Genomic DNA, 16,964 nt, shown 5'->3' with positions numbered 1-16,964 from the left:
ATTTATTTACTAAGGTGCATGAAGTGAATACAAATTTGTATAATAATAATTACAATTGTGTATAATAATAATTTCAATGATGTATAATAATAATTTAATAAAGAATCAAAGGGAGTGAAAATTATGTCTCTTCAGTTGTCAGGCCGAGGTGCAATGAAAAATGGACTGGTAAAACAGGCCTAACTGCACGTGGGGATGTCTGGGACCCCCAAAATCATCACCCCTTGAGAACAAAGGAACATGTCCAGTTTTCCTGTATTTGTATTCGCTGCCAAACTGTACGAATATCAGTTAGTCCGATATTTTCAGGCTCACTTGAAAGGGTACACTTATCGGGTACTCGTAATTTCAAGTACTCGTACACCCCTGGAATATGTACACGAGGAATCCAGAGGAAAAAGAAAATGATCATAGTCACAAAAAATAGAATGTGACGTTATGAACTAATTAATTTTCCCTAGGAAACAAAATTCTTTTATACTTACCCTTCTTTAAAAAAAATCTTAAATTCTTTTTAAGAAATACTTAAGGAAACTTGATTTTCATTTTCAGCCATATAGAGTCGAAAAGAATAGAAGCCAGGGTTAAACTACTTGCATAAATAAGGCGATTCAGCTAAAGAGATAATTAGAATAATTGTAGGTAAAAAAGAAATGCGTCCTGTATTAAGTCGCAATTAGTATTCCTTCCACGGAACACTGTCCTCGTTCCAGTATCACTTGGCTCATTGTGATGTTAATTAAATCTAACTCGACGCCGGAAGTTTTTCAAGTGTTTCGCCAGTTTCCTTTTTCTCCAAAACGAGATCATTCGGTGCAACGTTCTTTAATAAGAGCGATTTTTTGCGTCGTTGGAGAAGAACACACGATGTTTAAAATCGTATCGTAATCATCGGGAATAACCGATCATTAGCTTAATGACAGATGAAATTTAAAAAATGAAAAGTGAGGGAAAATGGAAATAAAATTTGATTGAGATCTCATCAACGTGAAGATTGATAGAGAGGTGATTCTTGAATTCGTTCTTTAATTTAAATTCAAGCCTTCGTGTGTATGGATTCATTAATTTTTAACAAACCAGAAGGTAAGGGGTTGCGACTTATTAGCTATTTATGATTCAAGTTGTCTCAATCGAGAAGTAATGATAGTTGACAATTATGCAAACGCATTTATTTGAAACATTTTTGTCGTTGTTCGTCAATGTATACTCGTGACCTTATAAATCAATAAGTGTTTGATTTCAACCATAAAAGAGAAGGGTTTGTAAGAAGATCTTGTGTCAAGGATTTGATACAAGCTTGTTATGTTGCAACGAAGATATGCCCATAAGTGTAAGGTTTTCAATATTTATTAGGCCTAAAAATTAAGTCCTTCTAAACTGAATTTGTACAATCACTAAGCACAGTCGTGCAAATACGAGATATCTTTCGATTCTTGTAATCTTTTGTGATTATGAAAATAGCATATTTGGTATCTTGGGAAACCAATGTTCGGTATTAAATAATTTTTACTTTAAATATTTATTTTTATCTTACGTACTTCTTAGCTTTCACTAAAACACTTTCTTTTTCTTAATTTGGAAATTATTTGCATGTTAGTTATTTTTAGAATGTACATCTTATTTATTTCAACGTTATTCTATACTAAATAAGAAACAAAGAGTCGTTTCTGAGATAGCATAGAAACCGGATGTATTCCTTATACGATCGTTTCAATTACACACTTTAGTTAAGAGGAGTTAATTGCTTGGAAGACAGCAGTGAAAGTATCAATTTACAGCCTACGATAATAATGTTATCAAAAACTTTCGTTCTATACTAAAGTAATATAATCAAAATAATAAATTAAATAACAACAACAATGACAATTTACATTTAATTTTATATTTTATATAATTTCCATTTTCTAAACTTCACAATATTTCTTTAAATAATATTTTATTTCGTTTAAAAATTATTACAATACCATTTTTAAACTTGTGATTTTGCTCTTTTTAAATTATAAATTAATCTTACATACCTTTACTGCGAAAGGACGATGTCCGGATGGGTAATGGACGATTCCACTTGGACTAGAATCTGTTTGAACTCCTTCTGCAACAGAAAAGGAAAGGTAGATTAGTATTATAACTAATAAATCTCAATAATCTTATATCACATATTTCTAATTACTCGGTTTTAAAATTATAGTGTCAAATTTAACACAAAATTTCAATGCTTAATTTCATAAAATACATTTATAGAAATTATACAATTAGTTATAAAATATATTTCAAAATAAAAATCAATGCAGTCGAGTTTCCAGTTAATTGACATTCACCAGGAAGAATTGGTTCATCTTGAGGATATTTATAGCGATGCCTTTCTCCTATTAAAGAAAAGTTATATCCATTGGTCACTGTATGGATCACGAGATTCTATTGGCAATAAAAATCATGGATCCTGATTTATACTTTCGTTCGTGGGAAAAGTGTTGGGAAAGTTGCACGTGACTTCTACTTCGGAAAAATTGATCTCATGCTTGAATCTACTGTAGATTTGAAGACTAAAATGAATCTTCTCATTTAAAATGAATTAAGGTCTTCCTTGAGGCTATTAAACTTTTGAGGGTCTCCCTGATTACAAACTTGGTTTAAAAATAGAAATTTATTCCAAATAAAATTAAATAATTATATTTGATAGCAACTATCGTGTATATCTGTCACGTTTCTCGTGTACTCGTTCTTCGCTGAAGGCATTTTCATCGAACGGTTCATTCACCTTTGTTAATTATTGGATTGAGTTGTAACGTTATTAATATGACCGCAAGGGTTCCTCGTGTCTTGTTATAAAATTCTAGATCGACGACCACTTATCAGATCAAATCGTGCTGTAAACCTTAAATGACCTCTCGATCTTTGTCGAAATGTAATTAGTTGAGTTTAATTAAAACAAACGCGGAATCTCGGCAAATGACGCGGGTAATTAAGAATAGCTCCAACAGTTTTATGGTTTAATTAAAGGCGAGCTATATTTTTGTTGGTTTACAAGATGAGAATCCTTTCGATTTGCTTTCTCCTTCATTGAACCTATATTCAGTGATGAAAGGATTTCCGTATGTGATGATTGGCGGATGGATGTTCATACTGTTTATATAATTAATCCATGGTCTTAATTCTTTTTTTTTTTTCATTTTTTACTATTTATATCGAGAAGAGATGAATTTCTGGACTTGGTATTGGCAATTTTATTTTTTTATTATATACAGTGCTGCTCCTAGCCCCTAAATGTTTTAATACTTTCAAAGTATCATAAAATTAATTAAATTTTAAATATAAAATTATGATATTAAAATAGATTTTAAGATTATCGGATTCTAATTAAATATTCTCAATAATCTCGACTTTAGCCCCGAGCATTGCAATCTCTAGGGACAACTTTGATTATATACTCTAATTTTAAGAGAAATTATATGCCACGACATATTATAGAAAATTATATTTTTTATAATTAATAAGATATGTGAATATGTGCTCTTTAGGAACTTATGGCTTCAATTTATAAGTTTCACCTTTCAAATGTATATACATTTTCTTACATAATGTTATAGCGTAAATGTAACATCTTTTAAAATGAAGTAGTTTACAGCCAATTACAGCGAATAATTGCATTGCGTGGTGTGGCATTCAAATGTGATCGCAGGATGTGAAACAGGTATTAAAAGCTTCCTGTTTAACCTTGCTACCCCCGTGGCTACACTCAATTAACCTCTTAGGTTCCGCTGTGCGCAACTTTCTTAATTACAGAAAGAGATGGGAAAGGCCACATGTTATCACGTTTCATAATTTTTCGAACGAAAATTTTACCTTTCATCGTTGAAACAAATTAAAATTAATACCCGGAAAAGCATGGATATTTGCTTCACATTAAGTAAATAAGAATTGGTACGAGGCAATTTCTAGAACAGAAAAAGAAAAATATTTTTACCTAACAAATTTTCAAATTTTGCAAACTTTCACAATATTCTATCCTACTAAATATTTTTAAAAATCACGGAAAAATCTCCTAAAGAAAATAGGAAAGAATAAATCAGGTTTCCCTGGGGAAAATGAACAAGCCCACCTCAAAATAATATGATTAATAAAATTTAGTATACATATAACTGAAAGGTATGATATAGTCTACCTGACTATCTATCTAAAAATTCCAAACCCTTTTTTCTATCACCGTTTTCTAAAAACAAGCAAGCTTTCGATCCTCGTAGATAAGTATAGCTCGTGACTAGTCTAGCATGCTTGACCGTGAGATGTTCCACGGTTTTCTCGTGATGAAGCACGCTGAGATCAGAACAAATCGATTAACAATAGATTCTTGAAAATCCTTCGATCATATTGGTCATGGTTCATAAGTATGGGAACTGCTATGGAACTTCATGGTCACTCGTCGTTTCTCAGAATGATGTCAAGAATTATGCATTTCACGCGTACTTTCGCCACGTCAATTGCCAATGGGAATTTCATTTTTCAATTAAGACTTTCAATTCCAATTAAGGGTTAAAACAAATTAAATATCTTGAACGATATTAGGGTGGTCAGTAACGTGCAAGATAATATTACGTCGAATCCCTTTATATCCAATTAAAGTTCGTTGCACGTCTATCCGGTGGGTGACCTCTGGTATCGATCGGTATTAGGGTTCGACCTTAATCGTGACAGGAAGTATCGTGACCGATACAGATACGGATTCAAGCAGCAGATAGGCTGGTAGCGAGCTTGCTCGGGGCAGTGCACAGCGTGGGCGTCGAGAGTTCTTTCGCGTCATTCATGTCTTGGAACAACGAGCTTCAAGGCTGGAAAAATCGCGAGTACTCGTAGTAAGCACTGATTATTCATCATCACGATCGGAATAACGTTCGCGTAATGTATTGCAGTTGTTCCTTCGGCTATTTTTATCGGACGAGTGAAAGGTGGATGGATGTTCTCAGAAGAGATGCGAGAAAAAGGGTTGAACTTAATTAGAAATTATATTTTCAATGGATATTGCTTTTTCACAAACGAGAGTTCATTGTTTCTTTTAAATAAACTAAGAAAGAAGAATAAAAAGAAAATTTGAGTTTTTAATATAATCCTTTTAGTTGTTTAAAATTTTAAATGTTTTCTGCATTTGAGATATCTTTATTGTAATTATAGCTTCATAGTTAGTATTTCTTTTAAAAAACAATTTTAAATTAGTTGAAATTGTTTTCTAATTAATTACTTAATTTTGATATATTCTATATTAGCACACCAGTCAATTTCAATAATCATTAAAAAAGCAAAATTGATGTCTAACAATAAGATTAGACGACTTATCTACGTTTTGTACAGTATCGAGCATAATCGGTTTCCCTTGAAAAAATGGCGTCACAAGTCTGATAGGTTAGAATACCCGACACGATCGCAACAAGAGAAATAAAACAGTTTAAGTCGATCAACTGGTCAATTGACGGGAACAAATCGTAAATAGCGAAACAACAAAGTGGTATTTGCTTTCCGTATTGTTCCCGTTCAATGCTAATCAGGTGCGGCTGGACAGTGAAACGTGCAAGCGCAGAGGGATCTACATAACCTCAACGGAAGTGGCTTTAAGCGCGCGCGAATTCAAAGCGGCAGAAATGGAAAAAAAGAGGAAACGTTCATTGTTCCGGTCGAGGGAGAAAGGAGGAGCGGTAATCGTTCGAGCGAGGAACGAAGAGAAAATCGCCAGAGAGTTAACAATACCTGACCACGCAACTGGCAATCACGTTTTACGATGCGTTTCCTCTCCTTTACGGCGGATATCGATGACGCGCTGGAAGGAAGAATTATTTTGAATTCGTCTTTTTTATTACCATCTATTAACTATCGTGTCCGAAAATTGATTTATAAGAACTCGAAATTAATAACTAACTACAGTAAAATTGAAGGAATTCAATTCTTTCCAATGTGAAATGATGTCAGTAAAATGATTTCTTTCTTTCGTAAAATGATGTCAGATGGTCGAAAGGTGAGATCGAGTAAAAAGGGATACAAAAACGAACGCGATGACCGTTTGTTCGATTCGTAGATGCTCTCTCGAACTTATAAGACTGGACTGACGACCTCTCACTCCTGTTTTAGCCCCAACTGGCAGAGAGGAGATCCGGTGACCCAGAACTTGGGAAAGCGAACCGCTCGAAAGGAGCGGCTGCTATAATACTCCTCTCGAGACGATCTTGCGCTCTAATTGTTAGTGGTGTCTGGCAGAAACTTTCATCTCCGACGGAGTTGGATACCTCCACCATAATTTCCGGCTTTCCATCAACGTGGATCGTTCTGGTCGCGATCGCGGTGGATCGAAAGAAAGTAACAGTATGTAACAGGAAGCCGTATAAACGTAACAATTGGAAGTTATGATCGATTTTTGACTTTCGAATTCGACAGGTGATATGATTTATTTATGACAGACCGTGTAAGAAAGTAAAAGTTTATGCGCAGAGATGTTCAAATTAAAAGACTCAACAACAGCGAGAAGTATTTCTTAACTTTGGGATCATGGTCTAGATTCATTATAGACCAAAAATTATAGAATTCAATGTAAAAAGATCAATAATATTTACATTTTCTTTTTATATAAAATATTATGTGAAATTTTATGTAATTTTATTGAATAAAAAAGTTTTCCAACTTCTTTCATCTACAACTTTTTGTTACTATTACCTACTAACCAAATTCCTCGTTTATGATATTTTAAATTCTACAGAAGAAGTGTATCAGAGAAATTGAGTCAGTGTTATATCAGAAAGTGGAGTTCAGCTTAATCTTTGAAAGATGTACATCTATGTATTACGAGTGGCCAGGAAGCACGGACTATACACGAAGGAGGAAGTTCCCGAGAAAAAGAGATTCGAAAGAGCTGTTGAACAACTTTCGCAAGGTGAACGTTATTAACATCAAATATGTAGGCCGTGATCGAGAGGCCTCGAAATCCTCTCGAGACGTGAACGTATTCCTGTACGCTTCAAGACACGCTATCGGTTCCTCCCTATGTATGTCACGAATGTAGAGAGGATTCGTGCAATTTCATGATTAAATTTTACGCAGTCACTTTGCGTTCGATCGTCCCGTTTTATTACTTTAACAGTATGATTTGTTTCCTCGTAGCTTTCAGTTAGGCACCGTTTCAAACGATTCAAGATCCCGTTTCTAAATGGGTAGTCAATGAACCTCAATAGCTTACTTATCTAAAGCAATGTTGTTATAAATTATTCTTAACACGTTGATTGCCATAGCGAAAATAGGCATTTGTTGAAAGGCATGTTGAACAATCTCTAATTATTAAGAATAGAAATAGTTAATTTTGAAGTTTCACATTTTTCTTAAACATATAATAAAATAAAAGATTACATTTTTGGATAATAATAAATTAATAAAGATACAAATGAGCCATCTTAATTCATGGAATCGTTAAAGTATTTTTATCTGATAAAACACATGATGATTTATATTTAAGAATTTAGCTGTTTCATGACAACTCTTAACTGAATGATTTATTTATGTATACACTGTTTAATTAAACACATTTATTAATAATCAAAGGTCAAGGTAACAGTTTATGTTTACTAAACAAAGATGATATATCTGCGATTTTTTTTCTGTTGCTACTATCAAATATAAACAAAAAATCGTATTAAATTAATCAGTATTTCGCCGAATGCCTAATTATGTAGCTTGTTTACCAATATTGTTATTGATAATTAGAAATAAAGAAATAACAATTTTTATTTACGAACATTATATTTTTGCTTCTTTTGTTTATTTATCGAAATGCGCCTAATAATAAAAATGAATACTCAGGACCGGATTAAGATTTCTAAGAGCCGGGGCCATCAAACGTTTAAGGACCCTGTTGGTCGATAAACTTGATTCAAAAATTGAAATTTATTCTGAATAAAATTAAATAAGATTTAATCGTAAAGAAAAAGGATAACAGTAGTGACTGAAAGATATCTAGTTCCATAGTGTTTTTACCAGCATTACCTTTTTGCCCGAGTAACCCAGCAACTATATACCGTTCGTTTCATCGCGATTCTAGCCAAGCCTTGATCGCGACAGTTTCTTCACCAGACTCGACCTAACGTTTAGCTCGTATGTATGTCGCTAGAGTGGAAATTTATTAGGAAATGATAGTTTCTAAATTCTTCTTTAACGATCTAATACGTTAGACACCACAGCGGACCATGGAGGGAGCCCCAAATTTAATATAATTTTATATTTCACATTATTTCCATTTTCTAAATTAACACCGTTCTTTTAAAAATTCTTCTTTCCACACATGGAGGTCTTTCGTTTAAAAATTATACATTTAATTTTAGGATAATATTATTCTATATGTTTTCTAAGTTCAGATCACTGAATTCAATTGGTGTATACTGTTGGTCATCTGTAACCAACCAGACAACGAACATAAATCGTGTGAACCCTAATCACTGTAATTTCCATCAGACGCATCGTTATGGGTCTGCTCGTTTCGTTTCCATGTTTCGCGTTCTTACATTCGACTTCCTTCGTTAGCGGCCCGCTCGCTAATTGTATCGAACCCCATTGTCTCAGTGTCTGCAACGAACGCTCTGGAGACCCGATCGAGTTAACTCGACTTCCTCGATGGAATCTCCTGCTCGGAGGAAAGGGAGAAGGAGCCTGGGAAAGCTCACATCAGTCGTCTCGAAACGAAACTGGAGCAGAACGTAGCGGTCCGACGATTGGCGAGGACCTCGTCCTACGCCGCTGAACAAGAGCAATGCTTCCAAAAAAATTAAGAAGAAATGTTTAAAAATATTTACATCAGGTTGTTCACTCGAGATACAGTATTTGAAATGACGAACAACGAAAATAACAAAAACGCAGTCTAATGAAATTTTCAATTGCCTTTAAGTGGCAATCAATGTGTTAAAAACAAACTTCCTATATTCTGCATACTTGATTCCTGCAACTAGGTCAAAATTACCTGCAATCGTACGAGGCTTAATGAGAAGATTCATTACCCCAGAATTCACTGAACCGTAACTGAAATGCCTCTTGATAGATTTATAAAGTGCAAACAAGCAGCGAATCGATATACTGAGGGTTGCTGACGCGTTTCGTTTGAATTAAAGTGAATTATTTATCGATCGTGATACTCGTTACCAAAATGTCGAACGCGTAACGAATCCGGCTCATAGCGAAAACATAGAAATTCATCGGTCGTTCGAACGTTTACAGGATTCCGCGATAATGGGGTGGCTGTAAAAGGTACGAAGGGTTCGTTCGCCCAAAGTCCTGGGAAAAATCGTAAAGCGACTTTTACGAGCACCAGGAACTGTGAAAAACGATGAATTCTATCAGTTTCGTAGAACGATTCGAAGGGTACTTTGAAAATCATTCTAATCCCATCGAGGTTGCTTTACAAGGAGCAAAAAGTACACTTATTGTTAGCTATATTTTCTAATAAAGACTGATACATTTCTATCATTCCATTATTTATATATATTTAAAGAAAAAAGAAATTATTTAACTTCTCCTTTCAAATTCACACATATTAAGACATCTTGAATTGAGTAGAACATTTCTTACACGCATTAAACCGGTTAATGTCCCATCTTATCCGAATCAAAGCGCAAATAATTCGGTTTTCTTGACATAGCTGTGCCGTGAATTCCTGTAGAGAAGAAGGAATAAATCCGGCTATAAAAGTAGGACGATCCGAGTGCGTCAGCCTCGTCCTCTCCAGAATCGTTCCGCCTGACAACCTTCTTCGTCAAGTTCTTCTCGGTCCCGTAATTATCTTCAGCCTTGTTTCGCGATGTACCCGTTGCTAGTAACAGTTTCGTTAACAAATGTTCGAACGGGTTCGCCGGTTCGTTTGCGTCGATGTTCTACTCCGATTCCTCGAATACGCCAAACACCGGTTATTCGGTGCATAAATGTGCAGTGAACAATGGTTCAAGACGATTTGCAATATTAATTTCATCGTAATAGTTTTCCATTAAACGCAACGATTCGTATCGACCCAAGTGTAATATCCGTGTAACAGTATTCAAATTCGATGAATATTTAATATTGAATATTACTCCTTTTTTTATGAATTTAATATAATTGAATAATTGAAATAAATATAATTTTTTTATTTTAAGTGACACTAGTATTAAGTTATTCGTGAGGGAAATAAGAGGGCGTAATTAGAATTCTTTTCTAAGGTGGATTAGAAATTTTAAGATTTTAGGATCTTGGAAATCTAAAATTGTGGAATTTTTAAATTCTGAAATTTTATGATTTTAGAATTCTAGAATTTTGGTATCGAATCTGAAATTTTTGTAATTCTAATATTTTAAAATCTTTGAATCTTACAATTTTTAATCAAGGCCTGTATTTTCGTTAAATTCAAAATATTAGTGCTATTACTTAGACAAATGATATTTAATTGAATTTTCAAAAATTCCAAATCTGTACCTGCCCGGTTTTTCAATTGCCATCGTTCGAGTCGCTGGCAGCATCCCAATGAACAAGTTCTAGCCAGTGCTCGCGTTACCATCGCTTCCTCCTCGTCCTGGCGGAGGTCAAAGCTACGTGGCGAGGAGGACACCATAAATCGAGAGGAGATACCTCGGAGCTATGCGCTCCTTCGACGGAAGCGCGAAGATGGAAACGATACGCTCGGCGCGAATTGCTCGGAGTCCCAACGCCGAGGAAAGAGTATCGGAATTAATGGTCGATCGGCCTCGTTTCAGGATATGCACGCAGATGGTTGGCGGAGAAAAGAATGCAAACGGGTCCGACCACTGATTTCCTCGAAGCTTCGTTTCCACTTTAGCTGGTCGCTTCGTGTCGAAGAAGCAAGCTTCCGGATATTCCTGGCCACGATTTGCCCTCCAGGCTATCACGAGCCGCGTTTTTCAACCCTTTGTCGTTACCACATACAACAAGAACCTGTGTACCTTTAATGGCCGAAGCGTTTTTAATGATGTTGTCGGTAATCGGCTTTCAATTGCTAATGTAGGATCATAGGAAAAGGGTTCTGAACTGTTAGAATAGACGAATGAAGGTGAAATGTTCTAACAGGAGACATTACCCAATCGACACACGCCGATTTTGATGCCCTTTGAGTATGATATAGAACTCAAAAAAATATTTGACACAGTATTTTTTTTTATCGGCAATCGTCCATGCTGAAGGGGTGAAAAAAATGACAAAAATAGATTATTTTTCAATATTTTTTTAAACAAATAAATTTATCAAAAAGGTGGCTACATACAAAAATTTGCTGTTCAAAAACACACAAATTCCATTTTGAGTTTTTTGCCTACACCTAATAGTTCCTGAGATATTCAAGAAAATATGTTTTGCAACCCCAACTTTGAGGGCTATTTTCACCCCTTCAGCATGGACGATTGCCGATAAAAAAAAATATGTGTCAAATATTTTTTTGAGTTCTATATCATACTCAATGGGCATCAAAATCGGCGTGTGTCGATTGGGTAATGTCCCTTGTAAGAATGATTCAATGACAAAATTATTATATTTTGATTGCAAAATAGAAAAGAAATTTGATATAAATAATTAATTAAAATGAGTAAAGCAATTTTTTCTATAAATTTTCTTAAACAATAGTAAATTTTTATTAAATGATCGATTGTTAAAAGTCACCATGAATAGAGGTCTTCCTCAATAAAATATCAATCTCATTTCCATAATAACAGTTCTTGTAACACTTGTCCAACATTGTATCACTTGTTTCTAGGTGCACATGAAAATAGACAGGCTCTACTTAGAGTCCATTTTCATGGCGATTATCAGATTTCTCCTCTAATAAGAATAAAACGTCCATTGCTATTATCCAACGTAATCTGTTGGTAATTCGATACGCTTTTCCTTGCTTCCTGAGCAAAAAATGAACAACCTCGAAGAGGCTATCTTTCATCTGCAATGCTATCAGTATGAATACTGTTAAAACGTTTAAGGAATAATTCAATTTTAAAAAACGTTATCCTGTTTTAAAGGGTATACCAATACATTTTAAATCCACCACAGCTAAAACAGATACTTTTATATTAGAGCACAGAATAAATTGGTTAATAGTTTGTACAGTATTAATTCATGTGATTGTACATCACTTTGTTGGTAGAAGTCTCGGTTGATTGAGTTCGTAACAGTAGTGGTTTGATACATTTCATTGAACACGGTAATTGGGAGAAATAATTTCTAGAAAAACATTGATATTGAACAGCTTGTTTGTACCACATACAATTCAATGTGTTCAATTACAGTTTTACTAATTACAAGTTTCTTTGGCTTTGGATCCTTTTGTAAAGAAAGTTGTAAAAATAACCCTTTGTAATACAATAATTAAGTTGAGAATCTCAGATTCTCTTAAGCTTTATAATGGCTTCATATTTTACCTTGCTAAAGAAGTGGTAATTATAAACTTGATATTCACTTGTTCCCGCGTCTAATTATTATAATCTTGAATAATTAATTTAATGTACCCTTTCCTAATTTAAACAGTCTGCTGCCATTTAGAACCTCGTATAATTAACATTCTTAAACGTGTTGAATACGTGAATAAAAACTTGTATTATTATCAAATTTATACAAAAATGAACTAATTTTTTTATAGATACACCTGAGTCTTCTGTGGAAAAATTAAATAAATCGTATAAAGATTAATTTGAAATAAAATATAAAACTTCAATGATTGATTAGTATCACTGAAATTGCCTATATAAGTTAAATCATTCACATGGCAATATAACGAGAGTCTACTGTATTTAAATACAAATAAGAAAAATTCTAAATATTAATTTAACAATAAAATTGAAAACTGAAAAATTAACTCTTTATATTCTTAAACATTCTGGTCGTATTCGACTTATTTTTACTGACCCTTTTAGTAACCGTTAATTAATTAAATTTTCATTCTTTTCAACACTATTATCATCAAGGAAACAATGAACCATAGTTTCATTCTCGAAGCCGTTACTAATATCTAAGACGTGTTCTAATAGAAATAGCTGTATTTCACGGCCTTCGTCGTAAAACTTTGAAATGGGAGCCTCTAACGCTCATTATAGCACATTATCACTGATTTATCCTTCCTCGTTACTTTTTGCCTCCGCGATTTATACTTCCTCCAGCTACTAACTAGCCACTCGGCGCAAACAAGCATAGCAAACAGACCTGGCTCATTGAATCTTTGCAATCTTATCCAGAGTCCAACTGAAATTTCTATTTCATTCATAAGGACGTTGGTATCGAATGATACAGTTCACTTTCTTTCTGTAAATGAAATCATCTCCGTTTTGATCGCTGGGTACCTTCGTTGCATTTAAAGTCTCAAGAGTCTCACCCTGTATATCGTCCACGATCTTGATCTTGACCATGAAAACCCGGTGCATTCTATGGGTCGGCGTTATGAACTGGACCGATCCCAGTTTCAACCACATCGCACAATAGAGAGCGCTTAGAATTGCAAAGCAATCGGCGTGCGATCATTTCCGTGTGTCGTTTGTCACGGCCGTCATCCGTGATCTCGATTCGTCGCAAGAAACGCTACCGCGGACATTTTTCGAATTGCAAAGCCGCGATTGTCCATTCCTACGGGCACGATATATACCTGAAACCGTTCTGTGAAAACAAAACAATCAGATTCCTGGGGATTCTTCGACTTCTACGTTCGCGTTTTGTTCCGCATCTGATTTATGGAAAACTGGTATAACGTTTAATAATATACTGGCTAGAGCTGTGACGATGATATATACGAAGAGGTGAATTTAATAAGTTAAAATAAATAAAAAATATTCAAAGGGGCTGAAATATCAGTAACATTATGGCTAACACATAATGTCCAAAATTGAAAAATTAAAAAAAAAAAATAAATTTTCATATAGAAAATAATTTTTGAAGAAAATTGATTATTAATTTTGGAATTACAATTAGTATTTGATATTGTAAATAAAATTATTGATTTTAGAGTATTCTTGTATCATTAAATTGTATGACTTTTGATATTTTAAAATCAGTCTTTCAATATGCAACACCCTGGCACATCAACTTGATGACCGTATCTACATAGTACTTCAATTATGTAGTACTGGAAGATAAAGAGATTAGTGAATGTTAATTGACCAGAGAAAAATTCCTGTTGCTCATTACTATGTTTTTAATTACAGAAGAGAGTGTATCGGCAGTGTTGCAATCAAATAACTCAGACATAACATTAGCAATGCTAATTAGTCTATAATTAGTTATACCTAGTGTATTGTTGAAATTTGAATTTCAATTAACAATAATTGACAATATCCACAGTAATTTAGAATTTCTACGAAACCATCAGTAATTTCTAGTATCAATGATAACTAATCATCCTAGTTGCATCTCCAGTGATTGCAACTTTCATTATTTTTCTATTTAAATGTGGTTACTGTCACTCATTTTAACCCATGACTAATTATCATCAAATATTCAAAGAAAGTAATAACTTTCACCTGAAGAAATTGACAAAAACAATTATGCTGATTGAGCTTCAATAAACTTTGAAATGAAGACAGAATTTCTATATCTTTCACGAAGATATCTATAAATAATGCAACTTAAATCGACGATAGAACCTACTGTGTTTGTACTTCCCTTTACTCATAACTTCCCTTTACTGATAACTTCCTTTCACAAGAAACCTAGAGTAGACTTTCATCTCCACTGAAGGTTTTGCTCATCGCGAACTATTAATCCATTTCTTCGGACGCAGCGTGGTACTTTATTCCGTTTATTTTCCTATCCGCGTTTCCTTTCACCTCGCATCGCGAGATACACGACAGGTTAATTCTCGTCTATTTTGTTGACTACAGATCCTCCGTGATTTCCCTTTTCTTCCTGGTGAACGTCCCATCGTCAATTAGCTGACCGATTTCACGCGTTCCTCTTCCCTATTTTTCTACATCTCAAACGACCGTGTTTATTTTTGCAGGTAAAATATAATGAGAATGTCGTTCAACCACCCTCGATACACTTCCTGGTATAAACAAACTCTATGGTAAAGCAATTCAACGAATCGGGATAAATTTTATGACTATAGAGTATGGATTTTCATGCACTTAAAATATGCAAGAAACATGTTGCACTTATGCTCATAAAATATGCAGATGTGCGTAAAACATATGCAAACATGCAACGTACATGTAGCAGATGCAGCATTATAGATACCTGCACTATAATTTGCATTACAATAAATAAGTAGATAATAGTTTTTACATATAAATAGTCTCTGAGATGAAAATTCATAAAGTAAGTAAAAATTGCAAAATTGTAGAAAAATATTTTTCAAATTTTAAATTGGAATTAAATCTTAAAAAGATAATAAAATTCCACATCACCTTTAAAGGAAAAAGAATTTCTACCTGAATTTTAAATCAACGTGCGAAGAAGCTTCAATCTCAACATTGTATCTCAGGAAAATCTACGATCAGATAAGTCGATAGAATCTAAGTATTTTAAACCAAATTAAGTTATCTCGAGCCTCCATTATAATCCTTGTAACCGCGAGGATAAGAAACCACAGGAAGCTTGCTAATTCTATTTCCCATCGATCGCGCCGGTATCCCCGTCATAATTTCACAATGAAGCTCTAGTGTTGTAGCCGGCATTCAATCGAATCCACCTTTTTATCGCAGCATAATCTTAAAACGATCGAGTTAATAAAATACCGAACTCCTCGCTCGCCACCGTAAAATCTATCTATTTTACCCATAATTCGTGGTCCGTGCATCGCCGCAGATTCTATCCGGATAGAAGATCTCGATCTTCAAAGATAACCGATTTACTCCACTTCCTTTGATCTAGATTACGATCGATCAGCTCGATTGAGCTTTATTTACAGGTTGAATTATGTAAAGGCTGACCGTTGCTTCTCACGATGCAGGAAACGTTTTTTGAACCAATGTTCTTATTGGATGCAAAGGAAGTAGAAATCGTGTTCAATACACGCTGGTTCGCATCCATGGAAAGCTGTCTGAAATTTTTGCAGGTATTCGGTTCGCCGACTTTCGTTTCGATGTGAAACTTCATTGAATTTAATGCAAATGCAAGGATCTCCTTTCTGTACCAGCAAATAAGTTAACTTTGTCACGGTAATTAGTCTGATCATTGATCATCACAATATAATCAAAGAAACAATTCATCATTGTGGATCTTCCTTGAAGTCATTTTTGAATGATGTTTTTTAATTACTGATTTCAGGAGGAAATAAAGTGTCGATATTTTCAATTTGATTGAAAGTTTCGAAGTGTTTTAAAAGCAACATTTGGTTTCTTAATAATTTAGAATAATATTGAAACTGTCACAAGTACTAATTTTATACCGACGTACTCGGGTACTTATAGCGGAAGGGGTTAATGAGACTGCCATGCAGGCGACTTGCAATGAAGAGGAATTCTTCCTTTATTGATAATAAGTAGAACGCTTGAAACGAGGTCAAGAGATATAAACTCTTGCAGCCTGCGATGCATCCATCCTTCCCACCCGAAAGCGTAATATTCTTTTATAATTCGATAATTTATATCATTTTATTTTATAACGCAACATAATATAATATGATTTTATATTAAACCTTAAATTAAGGTTTTGAGAATTTCTATTTCCTCTGTAAGCCTAGGTATCTATGCTCGATAGTGTACAATACAATGCAACGAAGGGTTAATTGTTTGCATTTCTCACGTCGAATACTTCAAATACCAGTAATTAAATACAGGTGTAAATTATGTACCCATGCGTCTTCATTAGTAAATTCTATTGCATTGGAATGAAAGAAAATGATTCATCAACATTTCCCTGCCCTACACTTTCGATTTCCGATGTACCTTATAAGCTGTGCACTTTCCTACGCCTACTTGGAATATTTCTAATTATACAAATTGCAGGGTGCCTGTTATGGCAGTGGGATTGCTGGAAATCTTTCATCTCAT

General features: G+C 34.2%; 1 protein-coding gene across 6 annotated transcripts in view; it reads right to left on the bottom strand.

The window, feature by feature from the left end:
* Positions 1-16,964, bottom strand: part of LOC114872379 (heparan sulfate 2-O-sulfotransferase pipe) — a 37,800-nt gene that overhangs the window by 8,271 nt on the left and 12,565 nt on the right. For all 6 annotated transcript variants that reach the window (XM_046285931.1, XM_029179511.2, XM_029179513.2 and 3 more), the window contains one exon: positions 2,019-2,092. In XM_046285931.1, the coding sequence (XP_046141887.1) occupies positions 2,019-2,092 (74 nt within the window). The remainder of the gene's footprint in view (positions 1-2,018; positions 2,093-16,964) is intronic.

This window comes from Osmia bicornis, chromosome 5 (assembly GCF_907164935.1).
Source record: "Osmia bicornis bicornis chromosome 5, iOsmBic2.1, whole genome shotgun sequence".
Taxonomy (NCBI): Eukaryota; Metazoa; Arthropoda; class Insecta; order Hymenoptera; family Megachilidae; genus Osmia; species Osmia bicornis.
This window is presented reverse-complemented; position numbering and strand designations above follow the sequence as displayed.